At 41.9% G+C, this 21,421-nt stretch overlaps 1 protein-coding gene across 8 annotated transcripts in view; it reads left to right on the top strand.

The window, feature by feature from the left end:
• The window catches only part of DNAJC27 (DnaJ heat shock protein family (Hsp40) member C27), a 39,372-nt gene extending 19,095 nt beyond the window's left edge, over positions 1 to 20,277 (top strand). For 2 of the 8 annotated variants that reach the window (XM_086325859.1, XM_086325867.1), the window contains 4 exons: positions 4,441 to 4,605; positions 5,216 to 5,338; positions 13,770 to 13,930; positions 16,383 to 20,277. In XM_086325859.1, the coding sequence (XP_086181985.1) occupies positions 4,441 to 4,605; positions 5,216 to 5,338; positions 13,770 to 13,930; positions 16,383 to 16,515 (582 nt within the window). In that variant the 3' untranslated portion in view covers positions 16,516 to 20,277. Of the gene's footprint in view, positions 1 to 2,003; positions 3,868 to 4,440; positions 4,606 to 5,215; positions 5,339 to 13,769; positions 13,931 to 16,382 lie in introns of all 8 variants that reach the window. The other 6 variants (XM_086325865.1, XM_086325861.1, XM_086325864.1 and 3 more) reach the window with 6 other exon arrangements.
• The last annotated feature ends 1,144 nt before the right edge of the window (positions 20,278 to 21,421 follow it).

Genomic DNA, 21,421 nt, shown 5'->3' with positions numbered 1-21,421 from the left:
AGATTCTGACTACCAGAAATGCTAACATTAATCTTAGGTTACACCCAAGTTATGTACGTGGAGAGTTAGGAGATGCCTGAGAATCAGTGTGGTCCAGATTTCTGTCATCGTAGGATTTCTTTCCGTAGCATTCCTGATTGATGGCCATTATTCATTTACCAGATAGCAGCATGCCAGTTTTGATGCTGCAGACTGGGAATACACAACCCCTATTTTCACGACACATAAACATGTCAGAGAAGACACATGTTAAACAAAGGACAGAATGCTTGGGAGCACTTAATACCCACACCTAGCTTATCTGGAAAGTCAGGAAATCCTGTTGAAGGAAGCAGCATTTAAACTGAGTGTTGATGGAGAAGTAAGAGTTATGTAGGTTGGTGGGAATCCAGGGACAGTATAATTCACGGGACAGTTTTGAGTGGTGCAGACTGTAAGAGTTTGAAGAGTGCTTTTCTTTAATGATGGGGTCTCACCCCTTCACAAGTTAATCCTTTAGAGTTAAAAACTCCATATTAACGACTTCTCTGTTGTGAAGGCTGCCTTCCTTTGACTTTTGCCACTGATTCTGGTCTTGTTTTTGAAGCAACATACACTGAGTCTGTGCTTCTGCAAGAGACCTCCTAATATTTGTTAATTTGCTTCTTTCAAGGTGAAACATTTTTTATTCTCGCTAATGCCTTCTGTTGGATAACCTCTAGTGAGCCGACAGGGAGCTGAGAACTGAGCACAGCCTTCCAGATATTGTCTGACTGGTGAAGAAGACTGAGTCTTCTGTTACTTTCTGTCATTAGACACTAGCATCTTACTAATGCAGCTCACAATTTCAATAGCTTTTTTTCAGCAGCTCACAGAAATAGAAGTATAATTAACAGAAGTGCCTTAAAATCATCACTTCTGAAGTACCTTTTCTCCAAAATAGCCTTGATCTCTCCTTTTTTGTCAAATTTTTGCTGTCTATAGCTCAAACCCTCCTTTTTGACAAAGCCAAAACCATCATCTTTCTAAGCCCTCAACTGACCAGCATACCCCGTTGCTCAGCACATGCCTAGTGAAGCACCCACGTTCATCCTCGGGGTCCCAGGCTTCCTCAGATCCTTAGCACCTGTTCTGTGTTGGAGCTTCCACTGTCAGCAGTCCAACCCACCAGGTTAACCCAAAGGGCCTACTGAGAAAAGATGGTCCCTCAGCGTGTCAGGTAAAGTGATCTCAGAGGGAAGTGTCGGAGGGGGGACTCCCGCCCAAGAGAAAGGTGGCCTGTGTCTTGCCATGAGTCTTGCTTCCCCTCGCACACACAACTGAATCCTGGGGTTTATTGGAATGAGTTAGTGGGTCTATAATAACTTTCTGAGGCCTGAGTGATATTAAACTAACAGCTTTTTCTAACCTACAAGCTTGAAAAGTGTGCCATCTCTGCTTTAAAGTTCAATGGTCCCAGTTCTCTTAGCATCCTATTTAATTAAACTGTGGATTAAGTCTGCCAGGACTAACAGTAGACTGCTCTTTGGGGAGATAAGAATAATAGGATTCTAAGGCACCACTGAGGCATCCACTTGGGCCTAAGGATACTCAGGTTTGAGGTAATAAAGTCACTCACTCAAGGTAACATAGGTAGATAGTTGCTGAACCCAGAATTGAACTTGAGTCCTTTGAAAGAGAAATCCATTGAGCTTTTTAAATTCTCTTTTTATACACAAATCTCACTTTGGACAGCATGATCTGCACCTTGCAATTTTCTTTTCCTCTTTGGCCTCTACTTCTGTTCTTTACTATAGCACATTCAGCCATTTGATTAAACAAATATGTGTCAAACATTTATACCTGCTAGGCCCAGGGACTGACACAAAGGTGATATGTGCCTTCACACCACTTATAGTCTAGTGGGGAAGACAGCTAGCTATGCCACTAACTATGAAACTAGACAGGAAGTGACATGAGTGCTCTTAGAAGTACAAAATGCTGTGGTATTCCAGGGGATATAGAGATTGCATTCTGTTTTGCAGGTGGAGGGGACCAGATGGTGAGGAAGGGAGAAGAAAAAGCTACATGAAAGATACAGTATTATAGCTTGACCTTGGAAAGTGGAAGATGAAGAGGTGTCCATTTCCAGGTGGAATTAGGAGGGCATAGGAGAAGGCAATGGCAACCCACTCCAGTACTCTTGCCTGGAAAATCCCATGGATGGAGGAGCCTGGTAGGCTGCAGTCCGTGGCGTTGCTAAGATTGGGATACGACTGAGCGTCTTCACTTTCACTTTTCACTTTCATCCATTGGAGAAGGAAATGGCAACCCACTCCAATGTTCTTGCCTGGAGAATCCCAGGGATGGGGGAGCCTTGTGGGCTGCCGTCTATGGGGTCGCACAGAGTCGGACACGACTGAAGCGACTTAGCAGCAGCAGCAGCAGCAGGGCAAGTTTGGAGAATGAGATTATCCAGTTTGAAGTACAGGAGATGGGTTGGGGGACAAGGCTGAAAAGTGGGTGGAGGACTGTTCAGAAACTGTTAATGTCAATTATAAGGGTTTGAACTTTGGAGAGTGTGCACTAGAGAAACAGGAAAGAATTTTTGAGCCAGGGCTTTAAAAAAGATACATATGCACAGTGTATAGTGTTGCTAGGGAGATTGCTTAGAAGACTTGAACAGTCATGCAATCAAGAGATAATATTGGCAACGAAAATGGAAAGGAAGTGATAGTGCAGGAAGCATGGTGGAGGCGGCTTCTGCAGAATTGTCTGAGCAGAGGGACAGGAGAGCAGCAGAGGCTAACACCAGGCTGTCAACCCAAGTGACTCAGAGAAGGGTGTGCTGCTTTCATCACTAGATGTTCAAGAGAAGGAAAAGTGGAGGAAGGAATGAGGTGGAGGGTTTCCTGTTATACGGATTGAATCTGAGGTTCCAACAGGGCATTGAGCTGGGAGTCTAGAGCTACGTGGAAATGCAGAAAGCACAGATGAAAGGACTCGTCTTGCAGGTTCTCACAGTTGAAACTGTGCAAGTGGTTGACTTTGCTGAGTTGGGAAGAAGGATAACAAAGAAAGGACGAGGGCCCAGGACAGGGTTTGGGGAACTGTGGCAGCAGACTGGAGTGGGAGCAATGGAGGGAAGAGGAGTCGGTGGAAGAAGGATGAGTTAAGGAACCTGGAGAATGTGATGTGGGAGTCAGGCAACAGGAGTCCGGACAGAAGGGAAAGCCCCCCTGTAGCTGCTGCTCGAGGGCTGAGGACCCTAAGTACTGAGGGGAAAGGACGCCTTCCTGGTCTTCATCATGTTAAATTCACTCTGATTATGTTGGGTTGGATTTTAGGGGATAGCTTCCTATGTTTCTGTAAGTTAAGAGGCACTTACATTCTTGGCACAGGTGTCTCTCTATGCTTAGAAACCCGTAGATACTTCATGCCAGATGTGTGAGAGAGGTCTTTGTTCTTACCACATATCCAGCATAGGTCTCAGTACTTACCAGATTTTTCTGAAAAGAACACATAATACATGGCCTCTGTCAAGATTCTTACTGGGATTTTGGCCTGAAATCCGTAGTCTGTCAGTGTGACTCCTCATCCACCTAACCTGTCAGGTTAGTGCCTCTCCCACTTCACACCCTGCACTTCCTGCTCCCTCTTCCCAGAAAATACGCCCCAGAGGCGAGTTGCCATGGCTGATAAGAACCTCAGAGAATGAATGCAAGGAAGGAAGGGAGAAGGTGCTGATACACGTTGTTTCCCAGGCACCATTTAGGGGCTCTGCCTTCTTGATCTCATTTACTCCTCATAATAACCCTATGAAGTAAGTAGTATTATCCCCATTTTACAGATGAGGAAACTGAGACGCAGAGAGGTTAAGGGACTTGCCCAAGATCACACAACTAGTAAGTAAGTGTGAACCCGGATCTGATTCCAGGGCCTGTGCTGTTTTCCACTGCATATTACACAGACACTCAGAGTTCAGAGTTCCAGAGTTGCTGGTGAGACCCAGGAGTCCTAGGGAGGGTCTGGCCAGCCTCCTGGGAAAAGCCAGCTTTTGGATGTGATATGTAAATGGCTATACCTTGTTGCTGAGACTGGTGTCATTTTTGCCTTAAGTTCTTTTTAATTGTTCACTCACCTTCCTAGTTCTTCCTAAGAAGAACTTCATTCAATTTGTGTTCTTCTTAAGGCCTACTGATAACAATTAAAGATTGATTGCCTCTGGGGAGTAGAACTGGAGGTAAGGAGGGACAGGGTAGAAGGCTGTTAGATCCATTACAAGTCCTTCTATTCGAATAGACCTTTTAAAGAAAATCATGTTATTCTGATTTTATTAAAAGCCCTCCAAAGACCAGTAGTACAATTAGTAAACACTGTGAATACACACAAGAACACACTTTGCTAAGTTAATGACTGCGAGATGTACTTTTATAAAATCACAATATCTACATGTTGTGCATCTGTTTTTTTTATGTGAAGGTTCGTAATGAGTTTTACAAGGACACACAGGGTGTGATACTGGTCTATGACGTTGGGCAGAAAGATTCCTTTGATGCCCTTGATACATGGCTGGCAGAAATGAAGCAAGATCTTGGACCTCATGGAAACATGGAAAATATTGTATTTGCAGTGTGTGCCAATAAGGTAACTGTTTTGGAGATGAAATGCTCAACTTTCTAGGTTCATTATGGGAAGAGTGCAGCTCTGAGTTTTGGGGAATAAATAAGAAGAAAAAAATTATGTAATCTGTAATGTTAAGAATCGGCAGCTTTTCAAAACATATGTTCCTAAAACAAAAACAATTGAAAAACAAAACCTGGCATGTTATCCATTTTTTTCTGGTGCCATGTTTGGGAATGGATATTGGTGAGGGAGCAGGAGAGGTGGAGCCTAGTAATCAGACTCTGACCTGATTGGAGGAGGGGGCAGAAGTCAGGAAAATGGCCTGTGGAAAAGTGGAAAAGCAGACCGTGTGTGGCAAACGTGATGAAGCCAACTTCCACAGAGATGAGCAGTAGCAGCTTTCTCAGGAGAAAGTGCTGGTAGCAGGCACTTGTGGTTTTGCCACAGAAAATCAGTCCATATTCAATGCTAGTAATTTTTTGGTCCTGGTAATTTTATATACTGGTGCTGGGGTTCAGCTTAAGAATAGTTTTTGCCTCAGCAGAGGGTTGACAGAGACCTCATTGGGCCTATTCTAGAGGGACAAGGTTGGAATATTCTCTTCTCCGCTGCCTCCAACTCTCAATTTCAGATCGACTGTACTAAGCACCGCTGTGTTGATGAAAGTGAAGGACGTCTTTGGGCTGAAAGCAAAGGGTTCCTATACTTTGAAACTTCGGCTCAAACTGGAGAAGGAATCAATGAGATGTTCCAGGTAACCTGGCATTTTATTGTTTTAGAGTTTTTGTGTCTGACCATACCAAATTTTAGCTTAATGAGGAGCAGAAAGTAATAGAAGTTTCTTATTAGAATAAGCTGTTTCTTTTCAGAAGCAGGTAAGAAAGAGGGAATGGGAGAGAGAGGGTGAGAATGAGTGTGTGTGTGTGAGAGACAGAGAGAGAAAGAGGGAGATTTGCCTCCTGTCTCTTTTAGATCAGAATTATCTACTTATCAGAATTACTGGGGAAATTCTTCAAAATACAAATTGCTGGGCTCCAGGTCCACTGGAAACTTGATGTTTTGTTGGAGCTGAGGAATCTTGATTTTAAAAAACCTCTCTAGGTGATTGCTCTGATCATCAAGTTTAATAACACTTATTATATACTTAAATGGGAGAAAGATTTTCTTTAAAACCATGTTTGGTTATATTTATATGCATAATCAAATGAAAGTATTACTTTGGCAAAATTGCCTTGCCATAGCTAATATAATCTTATTTTGTAGCCCTGTGGGTGCAGTTAGAGACCAGGAGACTATCATTGCAGGATCAGCGAGTCATATGTAAAAGTTCTGTCTCACCAATCAAGTAGGCAGTAGAAGGATGCAACCTGAATAGATGGGCACTTTTTAGAACTTGGGCTTCCCTTGTGACGCAGCTGGTGAAGAACCTGCCTACAATGTGGAGACCTGGGTTCAATCCCTGGGTTGGGAAGATCCCCTGGAGAAGGGAAAGGCTACCCACTCCAGTATTCTGTTCTAGAGAATTCCATGGACTGTATAGTCCATGGGGTCGCAAAGAGTCAGACACGACTGAGTGACTTTCACTCACTTTTAGAACTTAATAATCTTGAATCATTTTAAGGGGAGCCTAAACAACAAATTAGAGTCAACTCTTAATTCTAGTTTCATTTGGAAGTAAGTGGTGGCATGAATAATGCATTTTTTCTTATGAATATATCTGATATTTTAGGAATTTTTAGCATTTCAAATAATGTAGCTATACTATAAAGAGTTGTTGTTAATTACCGAGTGGGATTTCATTTAATCATTTGTACTGAATCTCCTTCTCACAAGATGTCATCCCTCCTACTAGAAGACAGGTTTCATCTTTGGCTGACAGACTGAATTTGGCATCAGTAGCTTCTATTTCAAGACCAAACATGGTTGATGCTGTTTTGCCACTTTTCTAGTCCTTTGAGTACATAGACCTATGTGAGTATGTACCAATATGTGTACAGTAATGATACTTAACCATTTGAATAGTACTTTACAATTCTGGAGAAGTTTACCTGTTCATCTCATTTGAGACTCTTAACAGTGTGTGGCAGGTATCATTCTCATTTCAGATATGAGACATCCAAGAATAGTAGTGATTTGTCCAAGAGGTATAAGTAACTGTCTCAATGTCTTTCAGCACTTAACTCTTAAATGTCTTTCAGCACTTTAAAGATATTTGAGTTTTCCTGTAGTCCTTGAGACTATTTTTTTTCCATTTTTCCTCTGTCTTTTAGATTGCATAATCTCTATTGATCTGATTTCAATCTGTTAAATCTACCAAGTGAAGTTTTCAATTCACGGCTTTCCAGTTCTAGAATTTGCATTTGATTCTTTTGTATAGTTCCCAGTTTTCTGCTGAGATTCTCTCTTTACTCATTTTGAACATATTTTTCTTTATCTCTTTGAAATTTATAATAGCTGCTTTACAGTTTTTGTTCAATATCTGAACCATCTTGGGTTCAATTTCTATGGACTACTTTTTTCCTGACTATGGATCACATTATTGTTTCTTTGTATGAGTAGTGACTTTTTATTTAACACCAGACATTGTAGATAATACACTGTAGAGACTCAGTTTGTTTATTTTCCTCAGAGGAATTTGATTTTTGATTCAGCAGGCAGTTCAGTTATTGACAGATTACACTGAATTTGTGTAGGCTTCACTCTTTTGCTTTAATAGTAAGGCTCAGAAGGAAGCCCAAAGTGTGTTCAAAATTCTTCTAATCTAATTTAGCAGGACTCAGCCTCCAAATTCTGTCCCTCTTGCAGATCTTGTCGATTCTTGGTTTTAGGTTTTGTTAGGCTGAGTCTAACTCCTAAGGCATATCCTTTTTGTGGCATCTCAGCTGGATGCCAGGGGTATTATTAATGAGGTGTTAAGGAGGTCTCTTAACTCTCATGAATCTGTCTCACTATTGAGTCTTTCCCCCTCTCATGAGTCTGTCTCCAGGGAGTCTCTCTCACTAGAGCCAAACTCTAGTATCCCCAGGATGGCTCTTCTCCTCACACCACTAGTCAGTTCTGTTCTCAATCTCTCAATAGTTATCTGGTAAGCCTCAGGTGATTTCATCGTGTGCATATAGAGCCTAGCCGTCAGCTGCAAACTAGTAGGGAACCCCCACATGGACTTCTTGGGGCCCAGCTCCCTCCTATCCAAGGGCCTGCTCTGCAGATTCCAGCCACTTCAGCATCCTCAAGCTCTGACCTCTGCCTCCTTAGCTCAGTGGGACTTTGTTTCTTCTTAGACTCCAGCACTCTGTGACATGGTAGGAAATGGACTCAGAAGACAAAGGAGCAGTCTTACACTTGTTGTCCACTACCTGAAAAGAGTTGCCGTATATATTTACTTTTATAGTTGTTTGGCAGGATGTTCCCATGATTCCAACATGGCTGGCACTCAGACAAGGAGTTTGAAGAGACTTTTGACTTCAATTCCAGTATTCTGTATATCACACCACAGCTGGCCTTCATTACATTACTTGTTATGAATAAATCCCTCAGAAAGTTGTGAGGGTTTATATTTTAGGTTAACTTATAGACTAGTAGAAAACTTTACTGATACATAAGCACAGGCAAACATCTGGAAACTATGTTCCCTATTAGTCTGCTTTTATTTTTTAGATAAATCTTGGGCAGAATTGGGCTTCCCTGGTAGCTCAGATGGTAAAGCGTCTGCCTACAATGCAGAAGACCCGGGTTTGATCCCTGGGTCGGGAAGATCCCCTGCAGAAGGAAATGGCAACCCACTCCAGTATTCTTGCCTGGAGAATCTCATGGATGGAGGAGCCTGGTGGGCTACAGTCCATGGGGTTGCAAAGAGTTGGACACGACTGAGCAACTTCACTTTACTTCACTTCAGGGTAGAATTAGTGAATAATTAGTCTTTTTTTTTTTTTTGAAGGCTAATAAAGAGTATAATAAAACAATTCTATAAGTACTTAGAAGTAGTACTTTCCTGCTGGTTCAGTTAAATAAATACTTTCTTTGTTTCCTATTACTTAATAGACACTTTATGTCAGGAAGGACCTTGGTTTTATCTTAACACTGTTAGCACAGAGTAATATTAAGATAGACTAAAACTAAGTCAGCACTTCTCTTGTCTTGGTATCTAGCAGCTTTTCCTTTGACACCCCTTTTCACATGTCAGGGTTTCTTGTTTAGGTTGCCAAGTCAATTAGCTGATACTGGAGATAAGAAAGAGGAGTCAAAGAGAAAAAATTTTGATGATAATAGGAACTATAGAAATAGCTGAAGAAAAAAGGAGAAATGACTTCCCTGGAGGTCCAGTGGTTGAGACTTCACCTTCCAGTGTAAGGGTCACAGGTTTGATCCCTGGTCAGGAAAATAAGGTCCCACATTCCTCGGGGTGCAGCCAAAAATTCAAGAAAAGGGGAAGGGAGATTTTAAAAAATGGAGGGATGAGGAGTAAGTCAATTTAAAAGTCAGTTCAGTCACTCAGTCATGTCTGACTCTTTGCGACCCCATGGACTGCAGCACACCAGGTTTCCCTGTCCATCACCAATTCCCAGAGCCTACTCAAACTCATGTCCATTGAGTTGGTGATGCCATCCAGCCACCTCATTCTCTGTCATCCCCTTCTCTTCTCGCCTTCAATCTTTCCCAGCATCAGGGTCTTTTCAAATGAGTCAGTTCTTTGCATCAGGTGGCCAAAGTATTGGAGCTTCAGCTTCAGCATCAGTCCTTCCAATGAATATTCAGGACTGATGTTTCCTTTGGGATAGACTGGTTGGATCTCCTTGCTGTCCAAGGGACTATCAAGAGTCTTCTCCAACACCACATTCAAAAACATGAATTCTTCAGCTCTCAGCTTTCTTTATAGTACAACTCTCACATCCATACATGAGCACTGGAAAACCCATAGCTTTGACTAGACGTACCTTTGTTGGTAAAGTAATGTCTCTGCTTTTTAATATGCTGTCTAGGTTGGTCATAACTTTTCTTCCAAGGAGCAAGCATCTTTTGATTCCATAGCTGCAGTTAGCATCTGCTGTGATTTTGGAGCCCCCCAAAAGAAAGTCTGTCACAGTTTCCATTGTTTCCCCATCTATTTGCCATGAAGTGTTAGGACCAGATGCCATGATCTTAGTTTTCTGAATACTAAGTTTTAAGCCAACTTTTTCACTCTCCTCTTTCACTTTCAACAAGAGGCTCTTTAGTTCTTCTTCACTTTCTGCCATAAAGGAGGTGTCATCTCCATATTTGAGGTTATTGATATTTCTCCTGGAAGTCTTGATTCCAGCTTGTGCTTCATCCAGCCTGGCATTTCTCATGATGTACTCTGAATATAAGTTAAATAAACAGGGTGACAATATACAACCTTGATGTACTCCTTTCCCAATAAGGAACTAATCGTTGTTCCATGCCCAGTTCTAATTGTTGCTTCCTGATCTGCATATAGATTGCTCAGAAGGCAGGTCAGGTGATCTGGTAGTCCCATCTCTTTAAGAATTTTCCGCAGAAGGCTTTGGGATAGTCAGTAAAGCAGAAGTAGATGTTTTTCTGGAACTCTCTTGCTTTTTCCATGATCCAGCGGATGTTGGCAATTTGATCTCTGGTTCTTCTGCCTTTTCTAAATCCAGCTTGAACATCTACAAGTTCACGGTTCACATACTGTTGAAGCCTGGCTTGGAGAATTTTGAGCATTACTTTACTAGTGTGTGAGATGAGTGCAGTCGTGCAGTAGTTTGAACATTCTTTGGCATCGCCTTTCTTTGGGATTGGAAAGAAAACTGACCTTTTCCAGGCCTGTGGCCACTGCCGAGTTTTCCAAATGTGCTGGCATATTGAGTGCAACACTTTCTTTTAGGATTTAAAATAGCTCAACTGGAATTCCATCACCTCTACTAGCTTTGTTTGTAGTGATGCTTCCAAAGGCCCATCTGACTTTGCATTCCAGGATGTCTGGCTCTAGGTGGATGATCACACCATCATGGTTATCTGGGTCAATAAGATCTTTTTTGTATAATTCTTCTGTGTATTCTTGCCACCTTTTCTTAATATCTTCTGCTCCTGTTAGGTCCATACCATTTCTGTCCTTTATTGTGCCCATCTTTGCATGAAATGTTCCCTCAGTATCTCTAATTTTCTTGACGATATTGCTAGTCTTTTCCATTCTATTGTTTTCCTCTATTTCTTTGCACTGATCACTGAGGCAGGCTTTCTTATCTCTCCTTGCTATTCTTTGGAACTCTCCATTCAAATGGATATATCTTTCCTTTCCTCCTTTGCCTTTTGCATCTTTTCTTTTCTCAGTTATTTATAAGGCCTCCTAGGACAACCATTTTGCCTTTTTCCATTTATTTTTCTTGGGGATGGTCTTGATCACTGCCTCCTGTACAGTGTCACAAACCTCTATCCATAGTTCTCCAGGCACTCTGTCTATCCAATCTAATCCCTTGAATCTATTTCTCACTTCTACTGTATAATCGTAAGGGATTTGATTTAGGTCATACCTGAATGGTCTAGTGGTTTTCCCTACTTTCTTCAATTTAATTCTAAATTTGACAATAATGAGTTCATGATCTAAGCCACAGTCAGCTCCCGGTCTTGTTTTTGCTGACTCTATAGAGCATGAAAGTGAAAGTGAAGTCGCTCAGTCGCTCAGTGTCCAACTCTTTGCAACCCCATGGACTGTAGCCTATCAGGCTCCTCCGTCCATGGGATTTTCCAGGCAAGAGTGCTGGAGTGGATTGCCATTTCCTTCTCCAGGGGACCTTCCCGACCCAGGAATTGAACCCGGGTCTCCCACATTGCAGGCAGACGCTTTACCGTCTGAGCCACCAGGGAAGCCCCCTCTATAGAGCACAGGTTGGATTAAAGATTCACTGAGCATGGCCCCGCCCATCAGAACAAGACTCAGTTTCCCCCTCAGTCAGTCTCTCCCATCAGGAAGCTTCATAAGTCTCATATCCTATCTGGGCAGACAGAATGAAAACCACAATCACAGAAAACTAACTAATCTGGTCACATGGACCACAGTCTTGTCTAACTCAATGAAACTATGAGCCATACCGTGTAGGGCCACCCAAGATGGACGGGTCATGGTGGAGAGTTCTGACAGAATGTGGTCCACTGGAGAAGGGAATGGCAAACCACTTCAGTATTCTTGCCTTGACAACCCCATGAACCATATGAAAGGGCAAAAAGATAGGACAATGAAAGATGAATTCCTCAGGTTAGTAGGTGCCCGGTATGCTACTGGAGATCAGTGGAGAAATAACTCCAGAAAGAATGAAGAGACGGAGCCAAAGCAAAAACAACACCCAGTTGTGGATGTGACTGGTGATGGAAGTAAAGTCCAATGCTGTAAAGAATAGTATTGCAAAGGAACTTGCAATGTTAGGTCATAAATCAAGGCAAATTGGAACTGGTCAGACAGGAGATGGCAAGAGTGAATGTTGACATTTTAGGAATCAGCGAACTAAAATGGACTGGAATGGGTGAATTTAACTCATATTGCCATTATATCTACTACTGTGGGCAAGAATCCCTTAGAAGAAAGGGAGTAGCCATCATAGTCCACAGGAATCTGAAATGCAGTACTTAGATGCAGTCTCAAAAATGACAGAATGATGTGTTCATTTCCAAGGCAAACCATTCAATATCACAGTAATCCAAGTCTATGCCCTGACCAGTTATGCTAAAGAAGCTGAAGTTGAATGGTTCTATGAAGACCTACAAGACCTTTTAGAACTAACACCCAAAACAGATGTCCTTTTCATTATAGGGGACTGGAATGCAAAAGTAGGAAGTCAAGAGATACCTGGAGTAACAGGCAAATTTGGCCTTGGAATACAAAACGAAGCAGGTCAAAGGCTAACAGAGTTTTGCCAAGAGGACACACTGCTTATAGCAAACACTCTCTTCCAACAACACAAGAGAAGACTGTACACATGGACATCACCAGATGGTTGATACTGAAATCAGATTGATTATATTCTTTGCAGCCAAAGATGGAGAAGCTTTATACAGTCAGCAATTTAAAAGTAGCCGTAATGTATTAAATTAGTATTTTTAGTGAAGTTATTGAATGACAACAATGGTGCACAAGGCGTGAAATATGAGCAGGATCACAAAATAATTTTCACTTTGAAAAAGATAAAATAGGAAAAAATAATAACAGTTTACAGAATAAGAAAAGACCTATAAGCATATGAAAAGATACGCAACCTCCCTTATAATTAAAGAAATGGAAATAAAAACTGTGAGATAACATCAGATTGGCAAAAATGAAGATGTATGATAATGCCCAATCCTGAAAAGAGTATGGGGAAGTAGGCATTTCCATTCACTGTGATGGGAGTATAAACTGGTATAGCCTTTTTGTATGACAGTTGTCAAAATCAGAAAGTAAAATGCACATACACTTTTATTCAGCAGTTTTGCTTTCAGAAATTTATTCTGAAACAGTATTCCCACAAGTGTGCAGAGATATGTGCCCGTAAAAAAATATTCTCTAAAGCACTGTGTGACACAGTGTGTGACACAAAACTGGAAACAATTGACCTGTCCAAGAATAGGGAGTTGATTGACTAAATTATGAGTACAGTCAGTCACACAGTGGAGTACTGAACAGTCATTAGAAGGGAGGAAGAAAGCGTCTATATGCAGCTAGAGAAAGATTCTAAGATTTATTATTATGTGAAAAAAGTTACAAGGTGCTCAGCAGTGTGTTTAATCTGCTCTCTCTTATGTAAATACTTTGGGCTTGGATACGTGTATTGGTACTGAGAGAAAATTATTCTGGAAGGATACTGGAAAAATGTATTAATAATGGTTTACCCCAAGGAGAGGAACTCGAGGGGCAAGGAGACAGTTTTCATTTTACACTTTTTCTACTATTTGAATTTTTCTAATAATATTTGTATACTAGTTTTTAATTTCAGGTATGACTATCTGAGAGTAGGATCATAAGCTATTTAAATTCTTATACTTTTTGTGTGCTTAAAATATATATAATATACATATATGTTCTACGTATATGATTAGTACAAAAGAGAAAATGTATGTTTGCTTTATTGTGAATTTTAAGTTATTGGATTATAGTAAAGTTCTTTAAGTTGATGCCTAGAAAGAATTCCTATTTTCCCCTAATCATTTCTCCTCTGGGATGTGTTTTGTTTTTGCAGACCTTTTATCTATCCATAGTTGATTTATGTGAAAACGGCGGAAAACGTCCTAACACAAATAGCAGTGCTAGTTTCACCAAAGAACAAGCGGACACCATTCGCAGAATTCGAAGTAGTAAGGACAGTTGGGACATGCTGGGAGTCAAGCCTGGGGCCTCAAGGTAAGCAGTGCTCTCAGGTACTAGTGCTGCCTTCTGTTATGAAGATTCAGTCATCAGAGTACAGTGTGACATCTTCTTGTAATGGGCTAGACATATGAAGATGTGTGGAAACAGACTACTTAACACTACTCCTTCACCGAATTCAGTGAGTACCAAAGAAGGGAAATAGAGGGCACAGTTGCCTGGTGTGGGAACTGTTGTGTGTCTGTTGTGTGAGTACCTTTTGAAATGGTATGCTCTGCTTTTGTTGACCAAGAGTCTAGAAACAAATGTCACCTCAATATATACACATATAATCACAAAAGAGAATTCTTAAAGCATAGAATTTTTGAAAAAGAAAGAATGTTAGCAATCAACTTGTTGAAACACTTCATTTCATAAGTGGGAAAACTGGACTCAGGGAAACTAAACGCAGTCAGGGACTCCAGGAGTTAGAGGTAGGATTGACCCCGAACCCAGTGTGTCTTCCGGTCTCTGACTCTGTGTCTCTCAAAAATCATTGTGGTTCCTCATCTGTGTGTATTTGTATTAAATTATTTTATTTTAGCCAAAATAATTATTTTGGAGAAAAAGAAATACAATCACTACTCTTCATGAAAGAAATAAATCATTACCTAGTATGACTATGTAACTTTTCCCCCAGTCTTATTGAAATATAATTGACATACAACACTGTATAAGGTTAAGGTGAATAGCATGATTTACATACGTTGTGAAACAATTACTGAAATGAGTTTAGTGAACATTCATCATCTCATAGAGATAAATAAAAAAAAAGTTTTTTCCTTGTGATTAGAACTTTTGGAATCTACTCTCCTAAGAACTCTCAATTGTTATCTCACTTTTAACTCTATAATAATACTTTTACTATGCATATTATTGGAGTTCTCAGATCTTTTTATTTTGCACCATAGCTTTCCTCCCTATGCTTCTCCCTTTCTACTTTTTCACCTTGATTCCCAGAAAAGAAAAAAGTACATCTCAAAACTTTGCCTTATCAGCATCAACAACATTAAGTATCTCTTCTACATTTTGGTCTCCTAGCATGTCTTCCGGAGAAGGCAATGGCACCCCACTCCAGTACTCTTGCCTGGAAAGTCCAATGGATGGAGGAGCCTGGTAGGCTGCAGTCCATGGGATCGTTAGGAGTCGGACATGACTGAGCGACTTCACTTTCACTTTTCACTTTCATGCATTGGAGAAAGAAATGGCAACCCACTCCAGTGTTCTTGCCTGGAGAATCCCAGAGATGGGGGAGCCTGGTGGGCTGCCGTCTCTGGGGTTGCACAGAGTCGGACACGACTGAAGCGACTTAGCAGCAGCAGCAGCAGCATGTCTTCAGGTTAAGAAGAGAAGAGGGGATGGGAAGAAAGTGAAGTTGCTCAGTCATGTCCGACTCTTTGCAACCCCATGGACTGTAGCCTACTAGGTTCCTCGCTCCATGGGATTCTCCAGGCAAGAGTACCAGAGTGGGTTGCCATTTCCTTCTCCAGAGGATCTTCCTGACCCAGGGATCGAACCCAGGTCTCCCGCATTCCAGGCAGACACTTTAACCTCTGAGCCACTAGGGATGGGAAGAGGGAGACAGTTATTGGTCACCCTTGATTTGACAGGCGTTACTGAGGATGCTTTAAACACCTGACGAAATTCAGATGACCTTGTAGCGTAAAGTTAATTGGTGGCTTTTGGGGCTTCCCAGGTGGCACAGTGGTAAAGAATCTGCCTGCCCATGCAAGAGATGCAAGAGACTTGGGTTCGATCCCTGGGTGGGGAAGATCCTCTGAAGAAGGGAATGGCTACCCACTCCAGTATTCTTGCCTGGAGAATTCCATGGACAGAGGAGCCTGGTGGGCTACAGGCCATAGGGTTGCAAAGAGTCGGGCACAACTGAGCAACTAATATTACTTTTACTATTGTATATAAAATTCAGCTTTTTTGTTGTTTTGTCCTTTCCCTTATGGACCCTGCTCCCTGGCTGACTTTGTCCGCTGTTTGCTTCTGGAACTACATGCCGTGTCTCTGTTCCCTCTCTGGCCTCTGCCAGTTCTTTCCCTGCGGCTCTGTGTTTCCCATCACCGGATCAATTCCTGAAACCCATCTTCTTGCAGAGTCCTCCTCCAGGGGGGCCTTGCCCTGATGGCCTCTTGTCCTCATCGCTTCCATCAGCAATTATTTGCTGAGTGCCAAATGCCTGTGAGGCGCTAACCACTAATTTTCAGTTGATCATGTTTGTATACTCACTTTGTATTGTCTGTTTTTCTACTTGAATGTTACATATTATTTGTCCATTGTTTGTTTCCCAGTCCTTTAGTCTAACCTTTGAGAAAGGGTCACGATAATTTCAGATATGCTTACTGCAAGAGGTGTTCTGTTATCCAGGCAGCTGAAATGCAGTGGGCAGAGGGTGGGGCTGACCTCCCTACTGACATAGAGCTCTGCTTTTTCTTTGCAGGGATGAAGTCAATAAAGCATATCGGAAGCTTGCTGTGCTGCTTCACCCTGACAAATGTGTAGCACCTGGTAGTGAAGATGCCTTCAAAGCCGTTGTGAATGCCCGAACAGCCCTCCTGAAAAACATCAAGTAGAAAATAGGAAAAAAAGACAGGTGTAGGCCTCGAGTCCAAACAGACTTTCTCTGGAAGTAAAATAGCCAACATGGGTTTTTCCTCCACAAAATTCTTACAGCCCTTTTCACTCACGTGCTGTCATTTGTGAATCAGTAATTTGGCTGCCTGTTTCCATGTCACAGACATTTTGCAGAGAGACAAAATGAAGAGAACCGAGTGCCACTTATACACTGTCATTCATTTTCTATTTCTGAATGATGATAGATTTTTTTTTTTCTCATGAGTTGGTAAGCTCTGTCGGTATAGCATCACTTAGGCACTTTGCTCAGGAAAGTCCACAAAGTTTCTGGAAGAAGGATAGGAGGATCCTTTTGCTTTTTCTTTATTAAAAAAACATTCATCATCAGAGGAAAAAAAAACAAAAATGGAAGCAGACATAGTAGAACCCCTGAAAGTGTGGTGACTTTACAAGCAAGTTGCCCCTTTACAATGAGTTTCTAAGGTGATATTTTAAGCATCAGTCTGCTTAATTAATGAATGAACTCTTGGCAGCCCTTCGGAAGTGAAACAAGGTGATGCTATCCTGAGCTGAGTGGCCCTTTTTTGACGTTCGGTCTGTGCCCCTTCTCCATCACCGGGGGAGAGACCAGCCAGTCCTGAGAGTAGAGGTGGCGGTAGCCGCAGGTTCTGGTAGACTGGCTGCTGCTAGACCTGCCCCTGGGTCTGAGGCCTTTCCCTGGCCGTGGGAGTGCTGGTAGCTGTAGGGGCATCTTCACCTAGGAGTCTGGAGTCAGATCCCAAGACACAAATGCCTGCAGGTCAAACTGGATTGTGTACACATTCCCAGAGGGCCTGACCCGCCTGGTTCGGGCGTGTCTGATGCCCTAGGAGAGCCCCCATAGGAGGCTTATGCCTTTCCTTGTTGCAGCATCATTTGCCAAGACAGGTGGGAAAGGCAGGGTTGCGTCTCAACAGGGGGCCTCCCTTCGCTTCCTCGTCAGTGTGAGCTCCCCTTCCCTCTTCTGTTCCTGCCTTGTCTCTCAAGGCACCGCATCTGCCACCACGTCTCTCTTCTCGAATCCCTGCCTTCCGGCTATTGCCTCCTCTGTCCTGTGCAGCCTTTGCTGGGGCCTGGTAGACCAGAGACAAGTATAGATCCTTGGGGTGGTGGACGGAGAGATCTTAAGGCCTGTGTGGGAAGAATTTGTTACTTTTGTTTAGGTTCCAAATTTCTGATCAGTAATACTTTTAAGCTGCAGATTATGAAAATTAATTTCACATAGAGAAATCCATTCTCTTGCTATCGTCTGTCTCTCAGTATCCAAGAGATGGATGAAGATCAAGTGTCAGGACCGGCCTTCCTTCCAGAGCTCACAGAATAGAGTCACCACGTGGCGTGTTACACCATCACTCTCACGTTACTCAGATTGTTAGCTGTGACCAAGCTGCACTAATTGGGGCTTTAAAGTATATGAAGCTTTGCCATCAGTGAATTTTAAGCAGCTATCCCATATTGATTGCCAAGTAGCATTCGCCTTATCCTACCTGAGAAGAAAAACCACTTTCATTTAATTCAAACCCACTGCAGCTTACTGAACCCTTCCCTTCTCCAGAGCAGCTTCGCTTTGTGTGGCTACCCTTGGGCAGCACTGAGCTGGTTGTCAGGAAACCAGAGCATTGTTTTCTAGTAAGAGTTTTCATTTTGATATTAAAAATGCTTTTTTTTCTTAGTAAAATTGAGATATGAGATATGATTTTTTGTGGGATTTTCCTCTTGCCTTTTAATTTTAACTAGCTTCTGGGCCTGTAAAACTCAGGCCAAAGTTCTTCAGGGTTTTAATTTTGCTGTTGGCCTTCATCATGGCCAAAGTAACAAACATAGATCTGTTCTTGTGGCAGAACTTAAGAGTCACATGAGTGAGGAACTGTGCATGGTGGTGTCAGCCCACATTGACATGACAGCTCACTTGTGTATGTGGCCCTGTGTAAAAACTGGTGCCAGTTTTCATCACTGTCATTAAACACTAGATGGGTCACCTCATTCAGCTACATTGTGCAGATGAGCAGTTATAGCAGATAGAGTTCTCTAGTTCTTCCATTCACATCCTTATGTAATGAGTGACTTGTTGACATTTAGCCTGGTCTTGATTCTTAGGTCTTGCTCAGTTCCCAGCACCTTGATTACTAATGTTAAGGATGGCCATGTACTACTTCATTTATGGAAAAGAAAGATAAAGGTTCAGGGTCCTAGAATTTTTCTGATTTCCATAATCCTGAGTAGAATGTCAAGAAGTAATGAAATGAAGCCTGATCTGCAATGAAAAGTAACTTCATATAAAATTTTACAGACCTCTGTGCATTAATTTAAATTCTTGGTACAAATGTATATTTTTTAGTTCAACCTTATTAAAATTCTTCAGCCAGTTAGGATTGCACAATACATCAGTGAGAGTAACAACTAGCAGAATAATTTCAATGGCTAAAAAAAATTTTATACAGAATCTTGTTTTTTCAAAAAAGAACAAGAAGTTTGAACAGCTGTTATTCAAGAAAAGCCATTTCTTCTGCATCTGAGTCACCAAGAATGAACACTTTAAAAACTTGTTAGAAATCCCTGGAGGTTTTTGAAATTAATCGCCAACCTACCTAAGAACTTAAAAATATACCATCCTTTTGTTCCTCCCTTCCTCTTTCATGGCTCCTTTTGAATCAATATTCTCAACTGTCAACGTGTCTCTTACTTCAGCAATGTCGTTTATTTCTTTGCATGAATGTGTGCTTGGTAAAGTCCGGACTTGGAGATGTTGTGCTGCTTCCCAAGATAAACTGCTCTGATTCTGTAGATTGCACTCTGTGCTTTAAGGCTCACATTTACCTCAGGAAACTCACTTTAGTATGTTTTGTTTTGTTTTGGGTTTTTTTGCATTGAATTCTCAAACGGTAATTATTTCTTTATACTGGTAAACTAGTACCTAATTTACTGTTCACTAAGTGAGCCATAGATAAGGCAGCTAAATTTCTGAAAGAAAGAAAAAATAGGCAGCCCTTGGTTGCTGTGAATCAGTAATAAGGTCCCTATTTCTCAAAGAGCAATGACAGAATCTCAAGGGGAAGGAGGTATTTTGGTCTCATGTTAGAAAGGGGGGGGTTGTGCACATTGCCTTTGACAGGGTGTCAGTATCTGTCCCCTAAGCAATTTCAGTGGGCCCTAGAATGTCACTCCCTTCTCTACTACACTCTGTCTAGCTCACTCTGAGTCTGACGACATTTTTGTGAAACTTTTGCAGAGAAATTAAGCCGCAAAATGGAGCTAACCTCCTTCCATTGCAAGTTTTGCAAAGGGAAGAGGGGTTCATATTTCTCATGATAGGTACCTAGCACAATTGTAAGAGACAGTTACTAATGTTTATATGTTGGTGTTTCCATTAAGCATTTCTAGAGGAGACGAAAGCTTAAACTTGTGGTGTGGATGAGTTAGATCGTGTCTGACAAGCAGTGCAATATGAAGCTGTGCAATAAAGGCTGTGTTGTGAAATGAAGCACTGGGAAGCTGGACAGTTCGGGTTAGCTTCCTGCAGCGATTGCCCGCAGGATGGTCTGCCCTTGGCCCAGGAATGCAGTCTCTAAAGAAACGCTTTGCTCTTACGAGGTAATTTATGTATTTGCTTTCTGTTGAAATAATGGAAAATGTTAAAGCTAACAGCTGTCTATGTCTTGTATAGAGAGTGTCATATGTATTTAAGTTGTGTATTTTTATAAAGTAAAGCCAAATGCCAAACACTGGTCTGTGGGCTGCACTCATTTGTTGAGACACTGGTCTTTGAAGCAGAAGCTGGCCGTTACCGACTGAGATCATAGATAAGACATCTTGCTTTAGTTGCCAGTGGGTAAAATGAAGGAAATGGTATTCAGTGGTCCCTCAGGCTGTTCTAACCTTAATTAAGTTGTGATGAAAGTCTCTGCTCTCTTAAAGAAAGATACTAATATTATGTTTGCCTTTTTAATTCAAATGAAACTATTGTTATCTCATTTTAATAATGCAGGTCTAATTCAGCTAATTAGTCCCTGGACAACAGGAATCCTTAAGTAACAGACTATGGTGAATGCGAATTTGAAAGTAAAAGCCTTGTAGGCCCAGCCCACAGAAGGCTTCAAACCAGAGCTCTAATTTTCATTGTGAGTGACGTTCCCTATCACCTGAGAATGCGCTCACTCCTGGGGAACCGCTCTACCCTCTCCATACTGCTGACGTGTTCTGAAGCAGAGCTGCCAAATCCTCCTATGACCTCCCCCTTGCTCCTTGGTCACAGAGCTTGGCCCGAGAGATGGGAATGTCACCCAAGCTCTGGAGAAGGAAATGGCAGCCCACTCCATGGAATCCCATGGACAAAGGAGGCTGGCAAGTCCATGGGGTCGCAAGAGTTGGACACGACTTAGCAACTAAACCAGCACCACCACCACCTGAGATCTTTCTAGTTGGAATCTAGGAAGACAGACTTTCTCTCAGGAGAGACAGATAGGAAGAGTCCTCCTGCTGATGCTGACAACCGTGATTTCAACCTCATGGAAAAAATCAGAGCGAATGAAACAGACATTCAGAGACTGTATTGGTATGGCAAAGATGTTCCTTGCAGTCCCCAGGGTCCCCTGAACTGGCTGCTCTACAAGCCCATCAGCTACCCCAGAATCCTCCCAATCAATCTCCACTCCCTGGTTTTCTGCTTAAGTTTGTTGGAGTTTGCTTTCTGTTACTTGCAACCAAAAGGATATTAGAAAATAATAGACATTAAGGGTCATAAGCAGGAATGAGAAAGCTATGGTCTGTAGACTGGTACAGTACTTGATAAGTAAAGTGTGACATTTTAGATACTAAGTGCTGGGGTCCAGCCCTGGTTGATCCAGGGAATTCAAAGTGGGGACGACG

This window comes from Bos grunniens, chromosome 11, assembly GCF_055505025.1.
Source record: "Bos grunniens cultivar Pamir isolate PY7600 chromosome 11, Bosgru_T2T1.0, whole genome shotgun sequence".
Classification (NCBI taxonomy): Eukaryota; Metazoa; Chordata; class Mammalia; order Artiodactyla; family Bovidae; genus Bos; species Bos grunniens.
This window is presented reverse-complemented; position numbering and strand designations above follow the sequence as displayed.